At 39.3% G+C, this 24672-nt stretch overlaps 1 protein-coding gene across 3 annotated transcripts in view; it reads right to left on the minus strand.

Moving 5' to 3' along the window:
* SPECC1 (sperm antigen with calponin homology and coiled-coil domains 1) overlaps positions 1 to 24672 on the minus strand; it is a 98496-nt gene that overhangs the window by 68767 nt on the left and 5057 nt on the right. Inside the window, exons 1-3 of one of the 3 annotated variants that reach the window (XM_033004730.2) lie at positions 18030 to 18112; positions 7750 to 7926; positions 4610 to 4745 (exon numbers count right to left, since the gene is read on the minus strand). In XM_033004730.2, coding sequence (XP_032860621.2) covers positions 4610 to 4745; positions 7750 to 7896 — 283 coding nt within the window. In that variant the 5' untranslated portion in view covers positions 7897 to 7926; positions 18030 to 18112. Of the gene's footprint in view, positions 1 to 4609; positions 4746 to 7749; positions 7927 to 18029; positions 18115 to 24672 lie in introns of those variants that run through there. The other 2 variants (XM_033004735.2, XM_033004733.2) reach the window with 2 other exon arrangements.

Below are 24672 nucleotides of genomic sequence, written 5' to 3' on the forward strand. Positions count from 1 at the left end.
AATGTGCAACAAAACCATACATCAGTCTCCCCTCTAAAATCAACTGTTTTCACAAGTAACACTCATGCTTTCCCAGCATTAACACCAACGCTGGTAGTGGCCTGTTGGCCTCATTTAGTTAAAGCCTCTCTTTCTTGAATATCATCACTATCAACACAGAAAAATTACAAATAACTGTTTTAGAGGAAAATCAAGATTTTTCTTTTAACATAAACTACATGGTAAACAAACAGTGGTGGAGAAATGGACTAATGGTATGTGTTTACTAGATCTAGGAAGGCATTGAAGATATACAGGTATCATATTTAGTCATTGGGACATTAACTCTGACAATTGGGCAGGAATGTGAGTGACAATTCACTGAAGAACTCATCAAAATGGAGGCCCTCCTTATTGGAGCTCAACATTGTTCAAACCAAACTGTTCTACAACAGAATATAATCTTCACATCCTTCTATAGCCTTTATGGATTATGCCAAATTTCTTGCTATTTATTTTACTACTTAATTTATTTGGCTTATTAAAACAGCATGCTTTGTACAGCTTCATTTCTAATACTGGCAATATTCCATTCTGGGATTGGTAGCTTTTATCCAGGTAACCTGCAGAGTTCAGAGTCTCTATGCTAGATGTCTAGGAGATAACTGAAACTCTTAATATCTTTGAGTTTGCCTCCTCTATATTTCTGTATTGGTGTTGTCTCCAGCCATTAACATTAATCAACTCAGCAGGTGCGCACAGAAAAAACCACACTTTTGCTGCTTTGGCTGAAAATGTGTGCCAAATACTGATTTTACCATTTTATGCTTAAAAATGAATGCCCATTTCTGATGGAGCACAGGATGACACAGTAGGCCATCCCTCACATTCCTCCTGGCATCTTGGCTTCTTCTGGCCTCCAGAGATGTAACATATCCCACTGTCATTGCAAGAAGGTGTAACACCTGTCTTCTAACATGGTTTGAACTTCGGAGAGATCCTGAGCTTGTCAGTAAAATACCCAGGATCTCTATAAGTTAGGTGATTATAGCATTGTTAGTGACAGTTTCTGAGGCAAACTGAATAGGTCTATATAGATTTATACTTTACTTAGGAATAAAGAAATAAGCTGATAAAGCAAGCCTGAGCAAAAAGTACAGCTATCTGATACGTTTCAAGGATAACTGATACTTCATATTGGAGCTGGCAAAGCTTGACATAAAAATCAATATATTTGTGAGAAATGGGGATGCCTGAAGTATTCTGAATGCTTTCAGTTTATGTGCTCACAACCCAGTCCAGTCACACATCCTGGCTGTATCTCTTTTCTAATGTGATTAAGCTAGACAGCCTTGAGGGAAATTTTCAGAAACTGCTTGAATTAAGAGTTTGTAAGGAATGAGTGACAGAATTGAGAGCAAGCATTTGGAATGATTTCTAGGATCCACTGAGAAATTTCACCTGTCTAAACCTCACATTTCCCATTTGCATACCAGTACTACCATGCAGTGCTTTTCCTGAGATGTACATGACCACATAAGAGGCTTTGAAATTCTCTATGAAATTGCATTATTTAAGGTTGTTTGGCTTGCAAACCTTGAAGGATCAGAATCTGAAAAATCACTGATTTCCTAGAATACTGAACCTTGAGGATAAGAGAGTCCTAGTTTCTCATGAAGATACAAATTTCTCTAAACATTTAAAAGTAATTTATTTACTATATGGCTTCATAGATTGAATGGCTTTACAAATGCATGCATTAAAATAATCATTTTTCAAGATTAGTGACCTCTTCCTCCTAGTTTGCAATTTTTCCAGCTCTTCTTCTTCTACTGAAACATTAAAAGCAATGCAAGAGCTCTGTAAGTTTGGTTTTAATATAAAACCAAATTGCTACTTCAGGACAGTACATGGAAAGACATAACACTGTGGATAAGGAAGCTGAATCCAAGACATTCGTTTATCCCGGCACGTCATTTCCCATTATTTGGGATTTCAAAACTGTCAAGCAGTTGCAAAGCCAAACATCACAGCACAGAACTTCCAGACACAATCCATCTCTAGTTCCATTGCTCAACTCCACTTGCCACAACTGGAGACATGAGATTGGCCTCATCTCCCTTTAAGTTGCTTATGATTTACTGTGTTAGCTTCCAACAAGGCAGACAGGGTAGTTATGTCAGCAAAAGGCTAGAATGAATAACTTGAACTCCACCAAGGGCAGCATACAAAGAAGCCTGTTTAAACAAGCAATCTTTATGTCAATTATTTATTATCTGCAGCATTTGGAACACGTGCTATTGCTCAAGGTCAACACACAAATGTTGGGCGGTCATATCCAAAGAAAAAAAAAAACCCTTAGGTTTGTTTCATTTCCATACCCTGTTTCTTTTAATTTCTCTTACACAATACCATAATACTGACTACCACCAGAGCGTAGCTGGAACTAATATAATTTTAGGAAAATAATCAAATCTCTCATTAGAGTAGCAGACAAAGAAAGCCCAACCTAGAAAGCACACACAAGGGGGTGGAGGGTAGGAAGACATGGTGTCTGCAGTTAAGACATGAAGGGAAAATACAGAACTGATGAAGGCAAAGAAGCCAAAGAAAGTGGTTTCAAAACCAAATTTCAAGATTTACACAGTTGGCTATGTACAGAAACATCTGCACTTCCAGCAACAGGAGCATTCTTACTTGGATTAGCTCCACAGTTGTTAGCGTTGCAGCGTAGCCTTGATCACAATCAGAGGCTATTTGGGATGCCATTTCAATAAAATATAGCAGCTGAAACAATGTTCTCTCTTTTCTACTTAATGTTCCCAGGAACATTTTGTGCCCTCTGTCATATCTGATTCCTCTTAGCAACAATATACTGTATTATAATATGCTTATTAGTATTTTTTCACAGTGTGACTATCAAAGCAGCATTCAGCTTTGTAACCTTACTCATTAATACCTAGCACCTTTCAGTGGCCATGATAGCAACACATTCTCAGAATATAGCTAGATTACTAAGCACCTTTTTGGACTATGGAACCACTGTGAAAGTTAAGATATGTAAGATACATGTCTTTTTGTATACATACCTGTAGATAGTCCCTGCAAGACCTGGGACAGTTCTCTCTAGGTTAAAAGGAATTTTAGACAGGTAGCACAGACATTGTTAGTGTTTATCTACACAATATACACAGCTCCACACTTGGACTCTTTTTGCCCAACACTAGTATTCCCATTCATACTTCTAAGTATATTGATGCAAAGCAATATATGAGGTCAGATCTAATGATGTAATTTAAATTGGCAAAACAATACCCAGATGTAACTCAACCTTCATAAACCATGTTACCCTTTTTATTTAAATTAGTCATCATCATAAATCTTACCCTCCCCCAATCCCAGTTATTATACAAGCATGCAGAAGGGGGCTCTCTATTCCAGTGCTAGTATTTTTGTATCTGACATATGTATTCCATTCTGGACTCCCTGCTGTGCTGTTTCCCTGGCTGCATTCCCAGGATCCTATGCTGCATCATCCGTACAGGTTTTCTTCTCCTCTCATTACTCCTCCCAAACATCTTTTGCCAGCATCATGCCTCTCTATTGGCTGGTGAATCTCAAATGCCTTTGGACATGACTAGCCACTATTAAATTTGAGGATTTACACAGTGATTAACCTCAAACCAGCATCTGTCTTTGGGTTACTGTGAAGCATTTATGCTGTTACAAGATGCATCGTTTTCTTTCAGGGGTGGGGGGGAAGTATAAAAAAGAAAATTTATTTATTTTTCCAGAAATCCCTTTCTGGTTATTAACATTGTTCTGTTGCACTGCCAAACCCTGCAGATGCTGTGACAAATAGGGAGGTCATGGTCAAACTTAATAAGATCTCACATTCCCTTGGAAATGCCACCAGGGAGCAGACAAAAGCAAGCGTTTGCTGAGCTCCTGGGGGAAAGCAGAGTGTTTGCACAGAAGCCCTTGGTATGCAGATGGTGTCGATGCCTTTGGAAACAGGCTTAGATCTGAAACCAACGGGAACAAGCTGATGGGGTTAACGCTGAGGGAGAGAGCATGCCACACAGTAGCTTAGGAGCACAAGCTACACATGAAGATGCTAGGGCTGGCTCTTTGTTCTCGCGTCTCTGCCGTGTCCCAGGCACAGCAGGGTAACCACTCTGCGCATTCAGTAGAGGGAGAAGAGAGAATGCTATTGATACGTAGTGAAAGTGTAAGAAATAAAGCAAGCTTTCAAACTGATTTATTGCTGTGAAACAGTGCCCCCACACACACACTTCGGGCCTCCCCCCCTCTCCCCGGGCCCGCCGGCGCCACCGCGCGGCCGCTCGGGGTGGGACCGGGCCGGGCTCACCCGCGGGCAGCTCCTGGAACCCCCCCGCTTCTCCCTTTTAGCTGTAGATCACTGACTGGTGGGGTATGGGATGCAACGCAAGGCCAGTCTGCAAGGCAAAGGATGTCTCGTCCTATATGTTAAATATTACAGCGGGTAAGTTATAGCTGTGCTACGGGGGGAGGATAAGGAAAGCTCAGCTAGGATCTTGGTAAGCCAAGTGACTCTCACAGCAGAGTTCATAGAAACTAGACCATCTTCCAGAATCTTTTTATCTACCTGTGCTGGGCTTCAGTCGAGTCTCAGCAAGCTCAGAAATCGCTCCTGTTGTAATGGTCTTCTTCAGTCTAGAGACTCCAGAAGCTGCTGCCACCCCTGGTTTTGTCAGCGTGTCATCGCTGCTTGCCCTCTTCAGCTGCAATACAGAGATTTGGTGAACAACCAGAAGATTTAAGACCTTGAGTATCCCCACCAAGTAGTTCGAAATGCAAGGTTCCCGGGAAAAAAAGGAACCTTTCCATAAAGTGACCCAGTGGGAATATTGCTTTGATAGCCATACTAAATAATTTTCTATTAATTTGTTGTATTTGTTTTGCATTCTAGATATTTGTGAAGATGGTTAAGAGACACTACGGTTTCAATAGTGAGAATGAAAATGGGAAAGACCATTCAAATAAGCAAATAACTGAAAGGCAGGGAGAAAATAGTTTATAGAAGACCACTGGCAACTCCAGCTTTTCAGATCTTGCTCTGAACAGCATTCATCACATTTCCTCACTGATTTACTTTTAGTCAGGTATTTGGGCCTGTGCAGGTAAGTGCCAGTTGCAGAGCCTGACACACACCAAGTAGGTCAAAGCAGCAAATAACTGGCCCTTAATCTGTCAAAAAAAGATCCTAAAAGGATCTGCTGGTTCTTGTGTCTCCACTGAGGATCACACAGATTTACCCCAATGGTGACCTCAGATCATCTAAAGAGATTTCAGAGCTATTCCAATAGCAAGCAACTGCCAGTTCCTTCCCATGTTTCACAAGGAAGAGTCACCAGACTGCGGCCTGCTAAACTAGGTTACCTGACATAAACCAAGAACAAGCTGGAGACCCTGCCAAAATCTGAAAATCATTTAGCTGAGAAGCTCAGGCCGCTGCAATAAAATACAAGAACAGCCAGTGCAAGATCTAATGCAATTACCAATTGGAAATCCCTCATTTTAAACATTATATGATTTCAGCTATGTACCATCCTTGTTTGTCAAAAAGCAGTGAGGAAAGATGGCCAGTGATCTCATGACAGGACCTAATACTATCTGTTTTACTAGGGAGTGCAGGACTCAGTAGAAAAGAAACTGAAAAGTCTGCTCACAGGAAGGCAATTTGTTTATGTGACCACCAAGGAAATAATTTGCAGCAAAAAAAAATGCATTGGTTTTCAGAACAGATAAACTGCAGAATTACAAAGACTGATACATCTGAAGCTTGGAAGAAGGTAAACTATTTGTTTTATAGGGTTTTTTTACAGTATGTGGTTTTTAAAACATATTAGCAGATATCACTATAATTTACTTAATAAGCCTTATTGGACATGAGAAAGCAAGGGACCATTGTTGCTGTGTGGACTTTTTTGGGAGGGGGATTTCTGGTAAAGCAAGTCTACTCTAAATGCATACTCAAGAAATCCATGCAATACAAGCACAATGAACTTAAGAAGCAAGGAGAAACACTGAAACTACATAGTTTCAACAAACAGAAGCGGCTATTTGCCTCAGAACTTTGGTCAGCTGCTTTCCCATTTGTGTGCCTTTAACAGCCTGTGCACTTCTAATAGCAGACTAATTAATTTCAGGAAAAATATTTTAAGCATTTTAAAAGACCAAAGCAATGGAGTCTCCCTAGAGCAGTATTTTTTCTATCCTTTTCAGTTTGTGGACACCTAAACTGTTTTCACAAATCAAAACCCTCTTCCTTTGAAATTGTCCAGTATTACCCAGGGGGTCCATGAACCACAGGCTGAAAACCGCTGCTCTGCTCGTGTTAAAAGAAAAGAGAGCACACAACAAGCACTCTCCCTATTTAGTGGTTCCTGAATGTAAAATCTTTAAGCAAAATGAAGTCTCTCAGCTCCAATTCCTTCTCCCTTTCATCTCTTCCTCTGACTCAGAGTCTGTGGTTTCCTGGACCCTGTGAGCACATAAGCTTCAATAGCTGAAGTGTTGATCTGCTCCAGGATACCAAACAGCTAACGTTTTGCCTTCTGGCAGGGGTTTTGTCAGCTCACTCTTAGGAACAGAATGGTACAAGCTGACTTTCTGACCTTTAGAGACTTCTGCAGTCTCTCTAAAGTAATTTCTTCAATGTGCCCTCTTCTTCAGCTGCAACTATGGTGCTTTTTTTCTACCCCATTTCTTCAAGGAAACCACTCTGATGATCTTACATTTGCAGATAATCAACAATTTGAAGATATTAGCTGCAATTAGGAAAAAAACCCTCTACATTTAACATCATACACAAATTAAACCTATCAGATTTTCTGATTAGTCTCTTTGGTAGCATTCCTTCAGAGATGCTTGCCTCAGCCATACAGCACATACTTCAGTGACGAACATAACCTGCCCAGAGCACTAGACTGAAATATCCTATCAATAAGATGCTCAGAGCATCTAGAAATCTACAGAGCAAGTTAAGCAAATTAATTCTTCACTTGAGAAACTGTGGCAATTGATGAAGTTTAGATCTCTGAATAAAATGCATGTTATGTATTGTTTACTTAGCTTTTTGGAAACTGTTATAACCAGGAAACCCACGGTCTATTTTCATCACTGGTATCTTGGTCTGTATTTGGATGACAAGGTTATTTTTGTTTGATGACCGGAAGGGTACAGGTGCAGCAGCATTTCAGCTGTGACTCCATTTTCTTAAAAACACTACTTCGACAGAAGCTTCTGCTATTTTTGAAATATATCTATATAGAAAGATAGGATTCATAAAATGTGCTCCCTTGCAAGTAATGCCTTTTGTTAATATATTTTGCCTTGAAGGAAGATAAGCACAGATTTTTTAGGAATTCTGGAAGTCCATTAATAAATCTCTTTCAATTTCTTCACATGTATAACAATCAGTTGAACTAAGAATTTGCCATTTATTTTTCTCTGTCTACAGAGTTAAGGCAGTTCCCTCACACACAGACAGTGTAAAAGAACCCACTCATACCTTGCACAGGTACAGTGTCTCCCCCATCACATGCAAAATATTTTCAGAAATGTGCATCAGTCTAACATACGACACAATTACAATCTCCTTATGCTTAATACAGTAGTCAAGCCCACTCTAAGTCTCAGGGTGTAGTAACATTCCAGGACTAAATCAAAGCTTTAACCTGGAACAAGGTTAATAATGATCGCACAGTCCCTGCTGGTAAGTACCTTGCTGAGCCGAGATTCAAAGGCAAGTGAAGTTGAGGACTTGGATGTCTTCATTCCTGTTGAGGTGGTAGAAAGTGGTTTTCCCCTGTCAACCGCATGACTCCCTTGCTTTGCCACTGCACTCCAAGGCCTGGCAGTACTCTTCATTTTCTTCCCAAAAAACTCAGTCTACAGACTCTAAAAAAAAAAAAAAATATATACGTTTACATACACAAAAAATATAAACTGTCTTTATATCATCTGAAAGAGAGCAGTTTTAGGGACTGAAAAGGCTGTGCTAAACTTTATTTCCTCTCTTACACACAGCAAAACAGCCTAGAGAATCCCTCAGAGCAGGCTGCATCCACTCAGATTTTTTCATACTAAGAGGTAACATGAAACACCACAGAAGGAACACTGACTTTTGTTGGAACTGTTTAAGTCAGAGACTTCTATCAGCCACATCAGAACACTTGCGAATGCTGAAGTACAGCAAAAGAGTAACTTGAGAACACTGAAGTCCACAACAATTGAAAACAACCTTGGGATAAAAAGAAAGCTACTTCTCTTACTGTTAGATCCAGCATCTTCAACTGAAATAATACCCACTTTTAAAAAGTCACACGAGAAGCAAGTTTCCTCAGTTGTACAGAAAATATGATATCTAACTTATCAGCATCTTCCAGAGAAGCAGTTGATGTTGCCACAGTGATAAAGAGATGTTTCACAATAGCAAGATTTACACAACATGGTAAAAAAATATCAACTTCTGGGCAAACAAAAATCCAGATCCACTCTTCCTCAGAGATAAGCTTATGCAAGAGAGAAATCCTGACAGAAATCAGCAAATAGTCACAAATTCATTTTTTTGGGGATATATCTGGACAAATTCAATCTGCCAGCAAGAAAAACTAGCCTGTTTCTCTCAGTAGATAGGCAGCTACCAACTGAATAGATAGCTCAACTCTTGTAGATCTAAAACCATACGTTTTCACTAGCCATTGCCCAAACCAAACCAGGAGCAGAAAAAAATAATTAGTGGGGTTATATATATTTTTTTTTTTTTGAACTCCCACAAACCTGTTGAGTTGGTAGTAGGAGGGAAGGGAAATTGCTTGATACCTACTCCCCTTCCACACTTCAGTATAAGCAACATTTTTCCTCTTCAGCTTCATTTTCTAGAATAGACACGGGATGTAGCTGCATATCAGTCTTGTGCAGGCAGAGGCTAACTTGCTTCTTGGATATTAAACAGGTAACCAAAAGATGTACGAAGAGATCAGCCTGGTGCCTCAGCTAGGGGAATGCGAATGCGCTTGCAGTAAGCACATGCTGTTTATCATTCGGGAGTCTAGCTGGAACACCATGAACTTGGACAACAACCCTTCAACAGAGATGCTGAAACAATTTATTCCTGGCTGAGTCCAGTAGAATAGCTTAGGCCACATTTTATCTCTCATTATTTGCTTTATACTGTATTTTACATTCACAAATAAGAACACTCACTGAACTCATGGGAAACAAATCTGTTTGGGGCCAAGTCGTATTTGACACTGACAGCACCTTCCAGGTGCCACCATGGTCTATTTAAGGTGTGTTTTGCTGCACAGAGAAGGGAATGTCAAGTGCTCTGCTGCTGTCTTACAGAGAACAAAGCTAGCACATGACATTTCCTCTATTTACCCTTGGTGCCTCTTGCAGGGAAGGCTGTCTACTTTCTCCACAGGTCTAACCTGTCAGGTCCTCAATAGAGAAATAAAAGAGTAAGTAGTTATTATTACTAAGTATAGTCATTACTGCATTAAAATTCTTAACGCATACAGTGTGGGGCCATCAACTGAACTCATTAGGGAAGAAAGCAGAGTAGTCTTTGTTGATAATCATGCTGATCACTTGGCTCATCTTTTAAAGCACTGACAGATATGTAAACTATATTACAATAGATAATGGTGTTTAGCATTCCTGCAGTTCATGATCTACCTTAGTAAGCTTTGGTGCTTTACATTATTAAACAAACTATTTTTTAATGGGTATACCATTCACTGTATTTATATGGGTGAATAAGGAACTACACAGGCAAATCCTGATTAGATCTCCAGATTATGCAGATTTTGTTGTTTTTGTAGATCCAGTGGTTGCACATGCATTTTACTTTATTATACCCTCTGGATTTCTTCATAACTGTCTCATACTTTCCTGACTTAAGCTGTACAGATGCTTTCCTGATATACAAAATAATGCAATTTTGAGACATCCATGGCATTTTAAAGTTGCAGTGGAGTGATATGTTCATTAGACCATGATGTTAGAAGTAAAAGGAATAAGTACTTATGAAAAACAACCAAACACCCCAAAAAACCCTAAACCAGTAGCTAGAGGCGAACTGGCTTTTGCATGTAGTAATGGCTGAATTATGTGCTATGTGGATTTAATAATATTTTACAGCACTAAATAGATGAAACTAAACTTGGTATCTGGATTTATTAGTGTTTATTAGTTTTCCATGTATTTATATGGGAATCAGCATTTGTAAGAAATTGAGGTAATATAGAAAAAAGGTAAAAGGGAGGTAATCTCATCTCTATTTGGCTAATCTGACTGCCTTGTAGATACAGATTTCAAGCTCTGAAGTTGGATTCCAGTGCCTTCCACAAGCTTTATATGTACTTCAAAGAATAAAGCCAAATTGCACACATCAAGCTGCTTTCATTCCTAGGTAGTGATACACATTTGACTTATTAGAAATACTGCTTCAGAAGTACTAAATAAAACTACTTCCAAAAAAAAAGAGGGGGAGTGGAAAATAAGAGAAGTCCTGCTGTTCTTTGATGAAAGCAGAAAATCCCTTCTCAGTCACATCAGCTTTTCCTCTCCTCCAAATTACGTTTATTGCATTACAGGAAAACAAACAAACAAGCTTCATAGAAGTTGTGAGCAGCTGGGACAATGAGAAACCCATAAATTCAGTATCATGAAAACAGCTCATGGACTGAGTTAGGTAGGTAGCAGTGAACTTTCAAGCAAAATACAATCTTGGATGTCTAAAACGGCTGCAGCCTGTTAGCATTCAGGAAACCTAACATTAGCAAAGAGGTTTATCTAATCCTGGTGTAGGAACAGCACATATAGGGACAGCTTGTAATAGATTGTCTTAAAAACATCATATAGGACTGTTATCTACTTGTCTTCAACACACCGTTTTTTTATAGATGAACAATTAAAAGCCAGCATAATTTTTAAATCAAGACAGACAAAAAAAGCATTTCTAAAGACGCTCAGGTTAGGAGACACCAGAATTTGCCCTTCTATTCCAAATCTTACACTTGTCAGCAGCTTGTCAGAGCAGTGCAATGACTAAACAGCCTCTGCTTCCTCAGTGTGCTTTTCAGGGCAAGGTTGGCAACAGCAGCTTGCAGAGACCATCCTTCTGAGCCAGCAGAATTACTGTGAAAGTAACCAAGCACGGCCATAAACTATTCTTGAATGAAAGCTTGGGAATGGGATCATCACTAACTTACCATATCTGAAAGCATCTTGGAATATTGTCCCTTTCACAAGTCAGGACAGAGGTAGTATATATATATATATATATACACACATATACATATAAGAACATATATGGGCTACCCATAGAGTAATCTCAAAAAGAAGCAGCTTTCCACAAGAGATGCAACTAAGCTGCTTTTGCAAATACAATGACAAAAATCTCTAGTTTTATGCCCATTATGCCTCAATACGTTTCAGATGAGACGTGCTTCTGCTCACTCTCCTGAAAGATGATTCACTTTAAGCAACATCTGGAGCTCTATGATTTTATTTTTCATTTCTTTCTTCACATTTCACAGGGAACTTTCCTTAGGAAGCAAACAGAATGCCACCATCCTGAGATTCAAAGTCTTTCTTTGGCATCAGCCAGAGCAGGTCACTAGCAGGCCATAATTAAATCCCTGTAGTATGCTCTGCTATGAAAACATGTAGAAACTGAAGATAAGAAGCAGCTCCATGTTGAAATAAATTAGGGTTCATGCCAACTATATGTTGCTTCAGAGCTGCAAAATCAGTTTTATTGCCAGCCACTTCCAAACTGCAGGGGTTTTTTTGTTCATTTTTTAAAATCTTTTACACTCAAAAGTGCTGGTGTCTCAATACCCCTCTCCTCTGAAACAGATGCTGCAAATGAAATAATCGAATTGCTTATCAAAATGTAAAGCTGGTCCTGACAGAGCTGCTTCTCTCAGTAGTCCTCCTAATTCCCTGCAAGCATTGGAGTTTTTAAAAATTCAGGCCATGCTGTATAGTTCATCTTCTCTCACTGGTATTTTTACAGGACATTTCGAAAATTTTCATCTGGACTATTTCAACAGTTGGCAGCAGTTTTACAGTGGAAAGACAGTCAATTTTACTTGAAATTTTACTGTTTCATTAAAGGTTGAGAACCTAGACATTTCTTTATTAGTCAGTCCACATATTTATTAATAAAAGTCTTTAGAATCAGCCTAGAATTATTCCCATTTTATGGCTAGAAAAACTGGATTAAGACTTTTTCCTGACTCTCACAGGCAGTCAGTATTATCAGAAACAACACTAGGTCTCTTGAATCTTAAGGCTTGACTATCCATCAAAGGAATAATTCACCAGTCCTCTAGAACAAACATCTAGGTAACACATTCTGCAAAATATTAAAGGCTATTTTACTCTGAATAACTAAAAGGAATAGAGGTTGATTTTAGTGATGACAAACAATATTCTTTCACAGTCAAGAAACCTAGCAGTTACACTATTAAGTAAATAAAAATCACTAGCATATATGCAGAAATTAAGTTACATAGGAGAATCCCTGATGGAGGGCTAGAAATACAAATTATCTGTACCCCACTTACTTTACACAGTCTTGGTTTTGGTGCTCATCTGTGTGTAATGCTACTCACTTGACATGACATGTAAATTAAAGCAGAGTCATTCAAGTTGCTTTGGGAAAATGATTGAAAAAGAATTATGAAAACTCATTACTAGATCTAGAGAGTAATGTACCAGAAAGCATGTTCATTGAGACCTGTGAATGCCCAGCATTTCTGAAAAGGAGGTCAGAAGTACCGACTTTGCAGATAGGCCTCTCAAAGGACAGAAGTCTGTGACTTTGGTGGGTTAAACCTCACAGTCCCCACTACCATTTTCCTGTAATTCAGTTACTTTTTATTACATCAAAAGGTCAGACTATTCCAGAACCTTTATTACACATTCTGGTGAAGTCAAAGCACAATTTTCTGGGTGGGTTTTTTGGTTTTGTTTTGAGGTTTTGTTTTGGTTTTTTTCCAAGCATGTAAAATCTGCATCATGCTTATACTATTTTCCTTCCAAGATAATCAATCTCTGCTATTTTCAGACAAACTATCAACTAGAACACAGAAATATCCAACAAGTTCAGTAAACTGTAAAGCATTTTTTACTGGTGTGTAGGAAGTTATATGGCAGGATAGCCAGCTGGGCTAAAACATAATTCTTTTCTGCCTTTCACATCAATTCACTTCAAACAACAATTTTTAGGCTTGACAGATGCTTCCATATGAGTCATCTTGATTTCTTAGCTGATATCAGGCATCAAGCCAGGGTCACAAACCAGGGAAGTTGATAGTTCAATACAGTAACTGGTAACTTGAAGATAGATAGCACAGATAAAAATCTTTCTTGAGTTCCTGTTAGCTTGTTTTTGGTGTCTTTGAGGCTCTCTCAGTACAACCTTCCTCCATTACCCCTTCAAGTGGAGACCCTTGCTGGTACAAAGTTAAGCTTTCATTAGAGTTGGATTAAAAAGCCCACAAAGTAAATAATAATAATTTAAAAAAAAAAAAAAACCCACACACAAGCCAGCCCACCTTCTTCCACCCAAACACAACTCAAAGGAACAGACAAGGTATGCCTGTTTCCCAAAACCTCATCTCTAAGGCTCATCTTGCTTTTGCTGGCCAAAGAAAGAAGATCAATTATAAACCTGACCCCAAACATTGATCAGGAGTTTCCTCTGGTCTACCTCAGCAGACTCGCTTTCCAATCTCATTTGCATCTGAATTTTCATGTTTTGCTGGTAAAGAACCAGGAAATAAGACATCATTTGGAAATTTTCATGTCCAGACTGCATGTTACAGCAAGGCAAATTTTGCTGGTCTTATGTATGCCTCAAGCAAAGGTGGTTTTAGTTTTTGTGTTTTGTTTTTAACTTTCAGGAGTGGAGAAGAATGTACATACAGCTAGTTTTGCAATGAGTTAAAAGTGTTGATGAATTTTAGATGTAAAACAAATACACAGAAATTAAGACACATACATGTCTGGGGTCACCCAACTAATCATAGGGAAAATACAAAACAAAATACCAGTCCTAGGTTTTAAACTATATCAGAGCCACTGATGGTTAAGAGTCAGATCTTCAAAACCTTCATCATGCTAAGGTTGTCTGAAGTTTGTATCCTTGTATGAAAATGACTCTTTTGAGTTTTAGTTTGCTTTGGTTTGGTTGTTTTAATTTTCTTTATAGGGTACATGGCTCCCCTTCCTCTATAGTATAATAAACTCCCAGAGATCCAGTTCCTTTTCCTTTCCTTCTGTTATCAGATGGAACCACATAAACAGTGGAAACTCCCTTGGATCTCCCAAAGACAAAGTTATTTATCTGTGGTTACAGTCGTAAGAGACAATCTCACATTTTTGTGATAAGGCATTTCTTGCTTATTTCTTTACTCTGTGTTTTCAATAATTCTCTAAAATGGATATATATTAACAAGCACATAAATACACTGAATGGTTACAAGGATGTCTAAACTACACCAGAAATGGTCTAGGGGAGGACAATTCCAGTCAGCTACAAATGACAGATTTCTGGCCATCAACTCAGCTTCTGAAACCATCCCAGCAAGACTGCCAGAGTTCAGGTCAGCAACTGCAAAACTGCATGTTTCAATATTGCTTAAAATAAAATCCTCTTCCTACAGGAACCATAGCAGCCATTGATGACTTTTCCAGATATGGACAGATGAGAGAAATGCAAAACCTTCTTCCCACCCTCCTCCACAGAAATTCTCCCTGGAGTTGTGGATTTGTGAATCTTTTATTCTTAGTTAGATCCCATGAAAAAAATGCAGACATTACAACAATATCCTCATGTATGCCTATGGACAAAGGATTTATCTACCTGTATTTCTCTTGTCCTTGTTCCATATTACTGGCCATTTATAAGACACGAAATTACAGATAACTTTGCTACTTCTCTAAATAAAATACCCAGAACTGTCATCCAGCACAGTGACTGATGCTTAAAAATCAACCCAAAGCTGTACTTTGAAATGTCTGGGAACATGCTCCTCCTGTAATTTAAATTACGCTGTTTGTACATGGATATTCAATCTCCTCCTCCTCCTCCCTCACATTGATTACCTAACCAGTCATCATTACACATCTCTGAAGAGAAACTATGCTCTGATCCTGATCTTATAAACAACATGGGGATAAAGAAACAAAAATCCCAACCTATCTGTAATTTTCTGCTCATTAGCACTCCAGAAGGACAGTGGCAACTACCAGCTGGGTGGTGTGATACCTGCAAAAGCTGTGAAGCACAACTGTATGCTGGCTATCAGTAAATAGTCCACCATGCTTCTCTGGTTTAAGCAGATGAGCTGTCTTGGTAAGGTTGATAGGATGAAGGACTGATACAATCTTTCGCTAACTCCAGGGCAGAGATGTAGACTTAAATGTGGCAATTCTGAATCATGTTCATCACATTACTGATGGATGCACACAAGGAAAAAACTTAATCAGAAGGGGGGGCAGGGTGGCAACGTGCATTTGTAGGGAGACAGGCAGGGGCTGCATGTTCTCATACCGGGATAGCATACATGAAAGCACATGGTGGCAAGCATGCCTACACAGAGGTGATGCAATAAAGTCCAAATTTTACCAAGTCACATCAAAACCACACCTAGGAAGTTATTCCACACTATAGAACTTGGAGAATGCATTTTTATAAGTGGTAATTCCCTCATTACTTCAACGTATGGCAAGCAGGGAAAGTATGCCAGTTTTCATAGTGCTAACATCCACCTTCTGGAGGGGTAAGTCAAAGGAGAGATTCGGGAAGGGTAAAAACGATGCATTGATACCAAACTTTTTGAAGTTGCAACCATGTTATAATTGCAAAGAACTAGGTCACTATGGGCTTTCCCCAATATGACTCTGCCATGAATGGATGAGTTTAATTTCTGTTCAGTATATTGCATGTTAAGAACAAAATGTTTTAGAACCATTTCAAGGTAGCTACTGCTCATTAATACAGCTTCTTTGAACTACTGTCCCCATAAATACAGCACAAAGCGAGTGACACATACGGTTAACACTTCATGTTTTGCCAACCCGCACGAAGGAAGAAAAGAAGGTTTCATTTTCAATAGAGCAAGAGCTGTGTAATTGCTAAAGAAATTAAGAATAATTACAAATGGTTTGCCTGATAATTACCTGTCATTACATTTTTCTGTAGCATAGAGGGTAGATACATCTACAGGAAAGAGAAGGAGCAATCATGTTTTTTGGAATGGCAGACACACATGTGGTTACGTGGTAATCCCGACTGGTACATGCACACAGACTGGCAGGTTCCCTGTCCCCTCAAAGCACAGAGGGATGATATTGCAGTCAATGCACTGGCTTGGGATTCTACCCTCAGCTCAGCACAGATTTATTATGCTACCTCAGCCATATAATGTTTCTATGCCTTAGTTTTTCCATTTATAGAAATAGGATCATAATTGCTCACTAAATAGCATATTTATAAAGATACACTCATTCATGTGCCTTGGAAAAGATCCCCACAAAAAACAGTAAAAGTGAGATAAATCAACATCTTCAAACAGTGCGCAAGTGAGCAGCCTCACAGATTGCCACACGCCAGGATGTTTCCCTGATTCCCATTTTCCATCCATCACAATGCAGAGAAATAATTGACATCTGGAAGCTATCCCTTAAGGAGATATTTATCTTCCATTAAAGTGCAGAATAGATCACTTGAAGTTAATAAACTGGGAGTTGCTGAACATTTATATGAGTGACAGTGTGAACTTCTAACAGAAAGGGTTCTTTGCAAAGATGGAGACATAACCTGAAAACTGTAGGAGAAACCAGAGGACCTCTGCATTTCGAAAGTATTAATACCAAACAGGAACAGAACAGATTTAGGCAACACCATCAACCGTTTACAGCCGTGACTCAGGGGATCACTGACAGACCAAAAGACCCACCTTGGTGGGCTACATAATGAAATTAAATTGTTTTAGAACTGAACTAGAAAGGGAATGGGTCGTACATCCATGTGTCCATGATAGGATGAGGTATTGTGTTCATTATCTGTCAAATTGTGCAAAGAACACTGTATTTCAGCAAATCAAATATCTTCTGCTGAGGTTACAAGCGCAGAGAACACTCTATAATTTAGAAGAGAACATGCAAAACAGTCCCTTTTGGAGGTGAGGCAGAAAGGATTAGTAGGGGACATCTAGAAGAACTTAGACTGTGTACAAGAAAGGGGGTAGAGAATCCCTGGTTCCAAACCAGTTCTACCAGTAATCCTTTACATCTCTACAACTTTGCCATATTATATGCTATATAAATGCTATTATTATTACTATTGTTATTATGATCAAGCTTCAGTCCACAGTACAATTTTAAGGACAACTATTAAACTGCTACAATTAAAGGGTCCTGCTGAGAATCCAAACAGCTCTTTGCTGTAGTGTTGTAAGAGGGTACTCGCCTGGTGTGCTCCCCAATGCTTTCACTGTTCCCCTGCAGAGATGCTAGCTGCCAAACCTATTTGCTCAGCAGCTTGTTCCTTTCTGCCCTTTCTTGACTGGACTCCGTGAACATGCAGTAGCAGAGGGAAGTCTGCTTGTGCTCCTGCTTCATTTAACTGTTGAGCACAACCTTAAATTGCCAGAGAAGAAAGCAGGAACAGGCACAGAAACAGCTTCAACCCTTCTGTCATTACATCTATGTAGCTGAGCAGAAGAAAAATACAGTAGCCAGATCTCAGACTCACATGGTGGGATTTTTTTGTTGCTGTAATGGCTTTCAGACCACCCCGACCCATTTTCAGCTCATACATAATTGTATGCACCGTACATTTTTTTGTTTTAGAGGGAAATACTGCAAAAAAGTGTTGAGCAAAGCAGATCCATTCACTCAGAATACATTACTGATCCTAGAGCCCTTCTTGAGATACTGTTCCCACCTTAAAAAATAAAAGATATTAAAATACTTACAGTAAAAGCTTGTCCTCTTTTCTGCATTAAAAAGAAAACTGTCTCCCACTAGCTTCTGACAGCATGTGCAAGCCAGACTGAAAATTCAGGGCTTGAGTGCTTCCCTGAGAGGAAAACCACATTGCAGTGAGACACAGAGAGCTGCTTGAGAAATGATTCACATACGGAAGCAAGCTGGCTTCACCAGCGCTTTGGCATTCAACACACACGCACACACATATGCACACTTGCTTACTCAGGGGAATGAGAAATATTATATTTTCATCAAAGCAAGGAGGATTTATGCAAGAAAGCCATTTATATCCCACCTCCAAAACACTGAGATGCTTCAATCGGTAAAGCAGATGAAGAGTTTCTTTCAGTAACCCATCATCTCCAACAGCAGAACTGCACACTGGGCAGAGAACATAAAACCCAGACTAGTCTGCATGATCCAACCAAGTAAAAACATGAGGTACATACAACATAGGAAGGGCAAAGAGGTGGCCATAGAAAGAGAACATTTTTCAGAGGCAACTACAAAAGCAGCTTTCAGAAGCTTTTATATTCCACACTAATAATCTCTTCCCTAGAGTGCCAGCAATCACTGACAGCACACCTTACGACATTTCCCTTGTCTCCATCATTGCTTCAAAAAAGTGGAAAAGTGTGTGTGTGCAGAGAAGGAAGATACATTAAGACAGAGACTTTTATGCAGGAAGCAACTAGAATCAGTCCTCTTGAGCTGTCCAAGAAGTGTCAGTCTGTTCTTCACTTAGAAGAGAGCAAATAAGGGACAAGAGTGAGCAATGATAAAGAATGTTCCTTTTTCTTAAGTTTTCTGAAGAAAGTTTGGTATCTGAAAACAGGAAGGAAAGGGTCAGAGGTCTTAACGGAGTTAAGAGAGGCAAAAATGGCATCAAGTTGGAGGAAACAGAGGGGATGCAAAGCGAAATCAAATCTAAATCTGAGTTTCAGAGAAACCTAAGGTGTTTACAACTGGGCTTTCTGTTTGACTGTGTCCAGAGAGGAGGCTCTTCACTTTCTGATGTCTCTGATCTGACACTTAAACTGTGACTACAGATCAGAACGTCTCTCCTGAATGGCAGAGGGATCCTTTCCCAGCAGTGTGAACCTAGCATATAAACAACATCGAAGCTACAGTTGTAGTCTCATAATAGGGAGGAGGAAGATTTACAATATGAACCTAAAAAGAGTTGCTAAAAAGAGTTGCAGCATCTGAACGGTTCAATCTTACCACACCCTCCAGAACTCCTTACTCTAGGTGCCAAAGGGGCTTACAAGAAGCTAATGTTATGTCAAGAGTAAATTTATGTTTCAGTTCAGTGTTGGCACCACTACTGTTATTGCAGAGTAACTAAATCTTAAGACACAAACTGAGTCCAAGCTGAATCCTTCTGAAGTTTATGGATTTGAGATCCAACTTTCTCATTATATTCTTAAAAGTGAGGAACTCTTGCCTTCAGATATTAAAACACCAGAACAACAAAAAGACCACACCATGACTTATTTAGCATGTGACAATGGTCTAAGTTTGGCAGGTCTCAAGCATTCATTATTAGTTATAAGTCCCTAAACCCATCATGCCAGGTGCTATTTCAAGTTCACCAACACCTGCTGTACCAATCCTTCTATCCAGCCTACTTTGTCAGTTTATTCAGTAGCCAAGGACAGGCTGTGTGATCACAGGTAGAACTTACCCTTTCCATATTTTTATACATCTGACACTTAGAGTTTTTGAAATTATTCACAACTCAGATAAGGCAGTACTTTCTCATTCATATTAACAAAGTTCTTGTAGACACTGCGATCTGTAATGCACTGTTTCTCCTCCCTGAGGAAGTGACACTACATTCAGTGATACATCCATAGGCAGTGAGGTCACTTAGGTAACCAGCAGAGGGACTGCAAGTCACTCCATCCGCCTTGATTATGGACCATCTTCAAAACTGAACAGATACAGCTGGAAAACACTGACTTGGAAGCAAACGACTGCAAGTCCTTGGACCCAGAACTCAAAACTGGGAGAGACATCAGTAGCATACACCTTGCTGAAAAGATGCTTTGTCTGAAGAAAACACCTTTTGGACTGCAACACACTGTCTCTTTGCCACTGCTGGTGAGTTTGTATGGGCTCAGTGCGAGAGCAGCGTTGTTGTTGGGGAGTGGGGAGAGATGAGCTACTATATTTCATTTGCAAAGATATTTTTAGCTTTGATAAATAAAAGCTGTGTAAAACCTAAAAATGAAAATGCTTGGACGTAAGGAGACAGTCAGAATTTACATACTTCAGCTTTGGTAGACAGGCTGGAATAGTGGCATACAATTTCCCCGAACCCAACAAGACCAGACAGTACATTTGTTTATTTAGAGGTTTTCTGGTAGCACTTATTGCTATAATTATCTGATCTCTTTACTTAGACCAAAGAATTAATCAGCACAAAACATTATGAATTGAAAAATTGCCTTTCTGTTTAATGAACAAAGAGCCCAGAAGCAGACAGCTAAAGTGAGTTGGCCAGGCTCATAAAGAAAGCTTGTGGCCTGTCCAGGGCCTTAACCGTAATTACTTTCACACAGCCAGGATGAGAAAACAATTTCAAGTAGTGATATAAACTTTTTTGAAGAATCTGCCAGGTTCTCACCCAGCTGGTAAATTTGGTTGATAGACAACATAACAGTGAGCATATTGCTTGCATGCTGTTCAATCTACTAGCTCCAACAACTCTGCAAGAAGGTACAAGAGAATAAGACCAAACCACACTAGTCAATCCACCTTTAAAATACTGCATTTGAAGAATTTAAGTGCTTTATGTTGCAACCTGCATTGCCTGTGCAATTTTACAAGAACGAATATGGATGAGACACAACTTAATGGAATGGGCAAAGGGCAGAATCTCTAGTGGCATAGCTCATTTGGGAACCAAATGCACAGAAAGAGTCTGGAAAAAAAGACAGGCTCACACAAGGAACAAGATTTAAAATATCTTTGCATTTATAGATATTTATGCTATATTTAACTTTTTATGCATATTACTTAACTTTTTAAGATTGTTTATGCAACGATCTTAATTACAAAGGAGAGAAAGTCCATAAACAAGGCTACTATGTTAATAACAATGTCTTTTTAAAGCAAGTCCCTAATTCAGTTATAAGACTTAGAACATTGCTGTCTGGAGTTACAAAACCAAAAGTAATTACAAAGGAAAGTCTGCATCAGACAGTGGGTATTAGTGGAGTCAGGCCATGGCTTTGAGACAGCATTTACTCCCTGCTTTCTTCCCTTTTGTGCATAACTGATACAAACTTCTTTATTTTCTCAGTTCCACTACAGATGTCAGGAAGTTCAAGCAGCTAGTGGACATTTGCAGAATGAATCATGGGGCACCACTTTTCATTCTGACAAAAACAACTGCTGTTCAGTTAACAAGATGCTGATCAAATGGGTGGATATAAAGAGTGAACTCCTGCAACTGTTGCCAAAAAGGCTCCACCACTGCAAGGAAGCTGTGTGTGCTGACTTGGAGAACACTGATTTTTTTTCCCCTGTTCTTAAGAGACTATTACACAGTTTCATGTTCCCACTCATAGACCTGAGGAGCTCAGCCTGTGGCATGGCTACCAGCTTTGACCGGCAACTAGAGAATGTATTTGTTGCTGGAAGAGACTAGAATCATTAAATTTGGAAAAAAGGCAGATATGTTTTAGGGAACACAGAGTGCTACAGGAGACAGAAAAACAGCTTCCTCTAGTGCCTATTGCCAAAATTTCTGAAGACCAGACAACAACTTTAAAATTTCCAAGGGAACAGCCACAAGTCAGTCAAAAATAGAATTAGGAAACTGCCTGTTTCAAAAGTAAGAGTCTGTAAGAGGTGCCAGCATTTTTCAGCATTTCCGTTGTTCCCAACAAGAACACTGAAGAGTTAACAGACATCTGTCTACCAAAAAAAAGCCAACCCACTGAAAAGGACAAAATGAGGAAGGAAATCTATGTGGTAAAAGAATATTCATTGTATTTCACATCTTTAAGACTCTGATCACTTTTGCACACATTTATCCAAAGTTTCTTTTGCTTTGCAATTTCCAAATGTTGGCACTTTCTTAGGCCTCAGAGACACAGCAACAAGCCAAGGAGACCCTTACTGAAGTCATGCTTCTATTCAAAATGCAAGTAAATCTAAATATGTGAAAGAGGCAATATTCCGTGCTCTTCCCCGAAAGGGGAAGACTTTTTCCATGCTCTTTTTTACTTAACTGAAATTTTTTATTTCAGTAACTAAATGAAAGATTTAGGGGAAAGGGAGTATCTCCAGTCTTTATTATTCCTCACTGTTAGTCTTCTGATATATAAGTTATAATGTGGTGTTCATCAACAATTCATAGAAAATTACCATATTCAAGTAGCACAGCAAGTTCTTACTACCTACACAGGCAAAATACTGCACAATCCTACTTGCAACCTTTCCTTTTTGTCCACAATGGATAGCATGCTGGAAAAGCTTGCATCTTATCTAACGGGAAAGGAATTACAACAGGTATCCTTTAGAAACCCTGAGGAGCCTTGACCAGAAAACCATTTCATTTAAGTTTTGCTGATCACTGACAACGGAGAGCTGTGCAGGAAAATGAAGGCCTGGAGAAGATGTGTGCTGGAGGCTGCCTTAGAATTAAAAAACCCCAATTGGATGGTGGAGGAATGCCCCATCCTTTGAACTTTTTGGTATGTTTTGGGGTGATGCAAATAAAAGACCTGAGTTGTCAGCTTTGTTTCAGACATACTTGCACTGAAGTGCTGACAGCCCCTGAATGGAAGCAGAACTGCAGAGGGTGCCTTGACACATCATGGAGAGCCGAGCAGCAACAAAAACTAGGACAAATGAACAGAGAAAACGAATGAAGCACAAGGAGTTCATGTCCCAGGAGACGAACAAGCCCTCTAATGTAGATCAGGATTTCAGAAAAAAAAAGCTATTGGTACAGTTTGATTCCCCATATAACAATGTCTTAGAGTTTCTGTCTTGTTCTTACTCTGCATCTTTTACAGATGACTTGAACAGAATCAGCTAATCATTGCAGTAGCTTAATAACTCATCTATTTTACAGGTAAGAAAACAAAGGCACCTAAATTACTGACAAAATATCACCAGCTAGTAAGGATTTACAGTGCCCATTGATTTTAGCTCCCGTATAAATCAGCAGTTTTTCAGGAAATGTGCATACATAGGCACCCAGAATTAGAGCATGAAAGTCTGGCTTTGGTAACGTAATCATCTCCAGAAAAAAGAGAGAATCTATATTAAAGCTCAGCAATTCCTTGCTTCTAGACAGCTTGTATGAACAAACATGTTTGCTGCTACTTAAATTTTTAAATCAACTTAGCATACTTATGAAATTTAACCATGCAGTTGAAATTTTAAGTATCCAAACACTGAGATCTTCCCAGTATTAACCACAGTTGGTACAGCATAACCTATTAAGAAATATGCGGTGCTATAAAGCAAGCAAATTCCATTCTGAAAGCCAGGTTCTGCTTTGAAGATTTCTTGTGAAAATTATTTCCTTAGATTTCTTGGTTAGTGATCATAATCACTTCAGATTTTAAACCCCCAGTCCAAATTTGTCACACAGTAAACATAATAACTAAAATCATTTATGAGCACTTTTAAGCTCAGCAAAAAAAGATCTTAGTATTTGGATCATGTTGCCTACAAGGCAGGTAAGGACAAATATCAGCACTTCATCAGCATGAACTCATCCTCCAGATAGGCGGAACTCTTTCCATCAGAGGTGCACAGTATCCCTCGTTCTGGCATGTCAATTGTCCCCACACACAAACACAGAAAGTGAATGCAAACTGCACCTCTCCTCAAGGTCCATGAGCTCAGCCTCCCATTTTCTTGTTCAGAACAGCTATGCTGAACAGCCCATTACACAAGTGGAAGCCTCCCTCACTGCAAGGTAGAAGGCCTAAATGCCAAAAGCAGCAGGCTCAGCTAATGAAATGGGAGAGTGGCAGAAATAGGTGCTCAGCTTTCCAAGTTTCTATAAAAGCAAGTGATAATTTAAAATCTCCAGCTGATACTAAATAGGAGGGTAATGAAGCAAGAGAACAGACGGCATGAAAAGGAAGAAGTATCCTATGGAGTTTGTGACCTGTTTACCATGAATAATTAAATAAATAAAAAGCAAAACGGCCCCCTGAGATGTCAGAGTTAGTATGAGGAACATTAGTGAACCTGTCATGTGGAGAAGCCTATAGAAACAACTGTCATTACAGAGCAAAAGAGGATTGATGGGCTGTGCAACAAGAACTTGGGAAAGAAAGCAGGTATCAGAGAAGGGGAAGATCAGGAAATCCAGGACAGCAGGAAAGTCACTCTGGATATTGAACTGACACTGATAGCTTGGTACACAGCAGCTGAAGGCCTAGAGCAAAAAAGTAGCAGCTTGGAAATACAGAGAAATGAGAACACACCAGCCAGCTCAATTTTTTTTCTACTCCACACTGAATCACTCAGCAACTCTGCCTGCTCGTGTGGCAAGTGGAATATCACAATTTCACATCCTTCATTAGGACTAATTAGTTCACTTGTTGACAGTATTGAAAGAAAGGCCAAGTGTTGTCTCAGTCAAATAAAGCG

Source organism: Tyto alba, unplaced genomic scaffold (genome assembly GCF_018691265.1).
Source record: "Tyto alba isolate M040663 unplaced genomic scaffold, T.alba_DEE_v4.0 Super-Scaffold_19, whole genome shotgun sequence".
In the NCBI taxonomy this organism is placed as follows: Eukaryota; Metazoa; Chordata; class Aves; order Strigiformes; family Tytonidae; genus Tyto; species Tyto alba.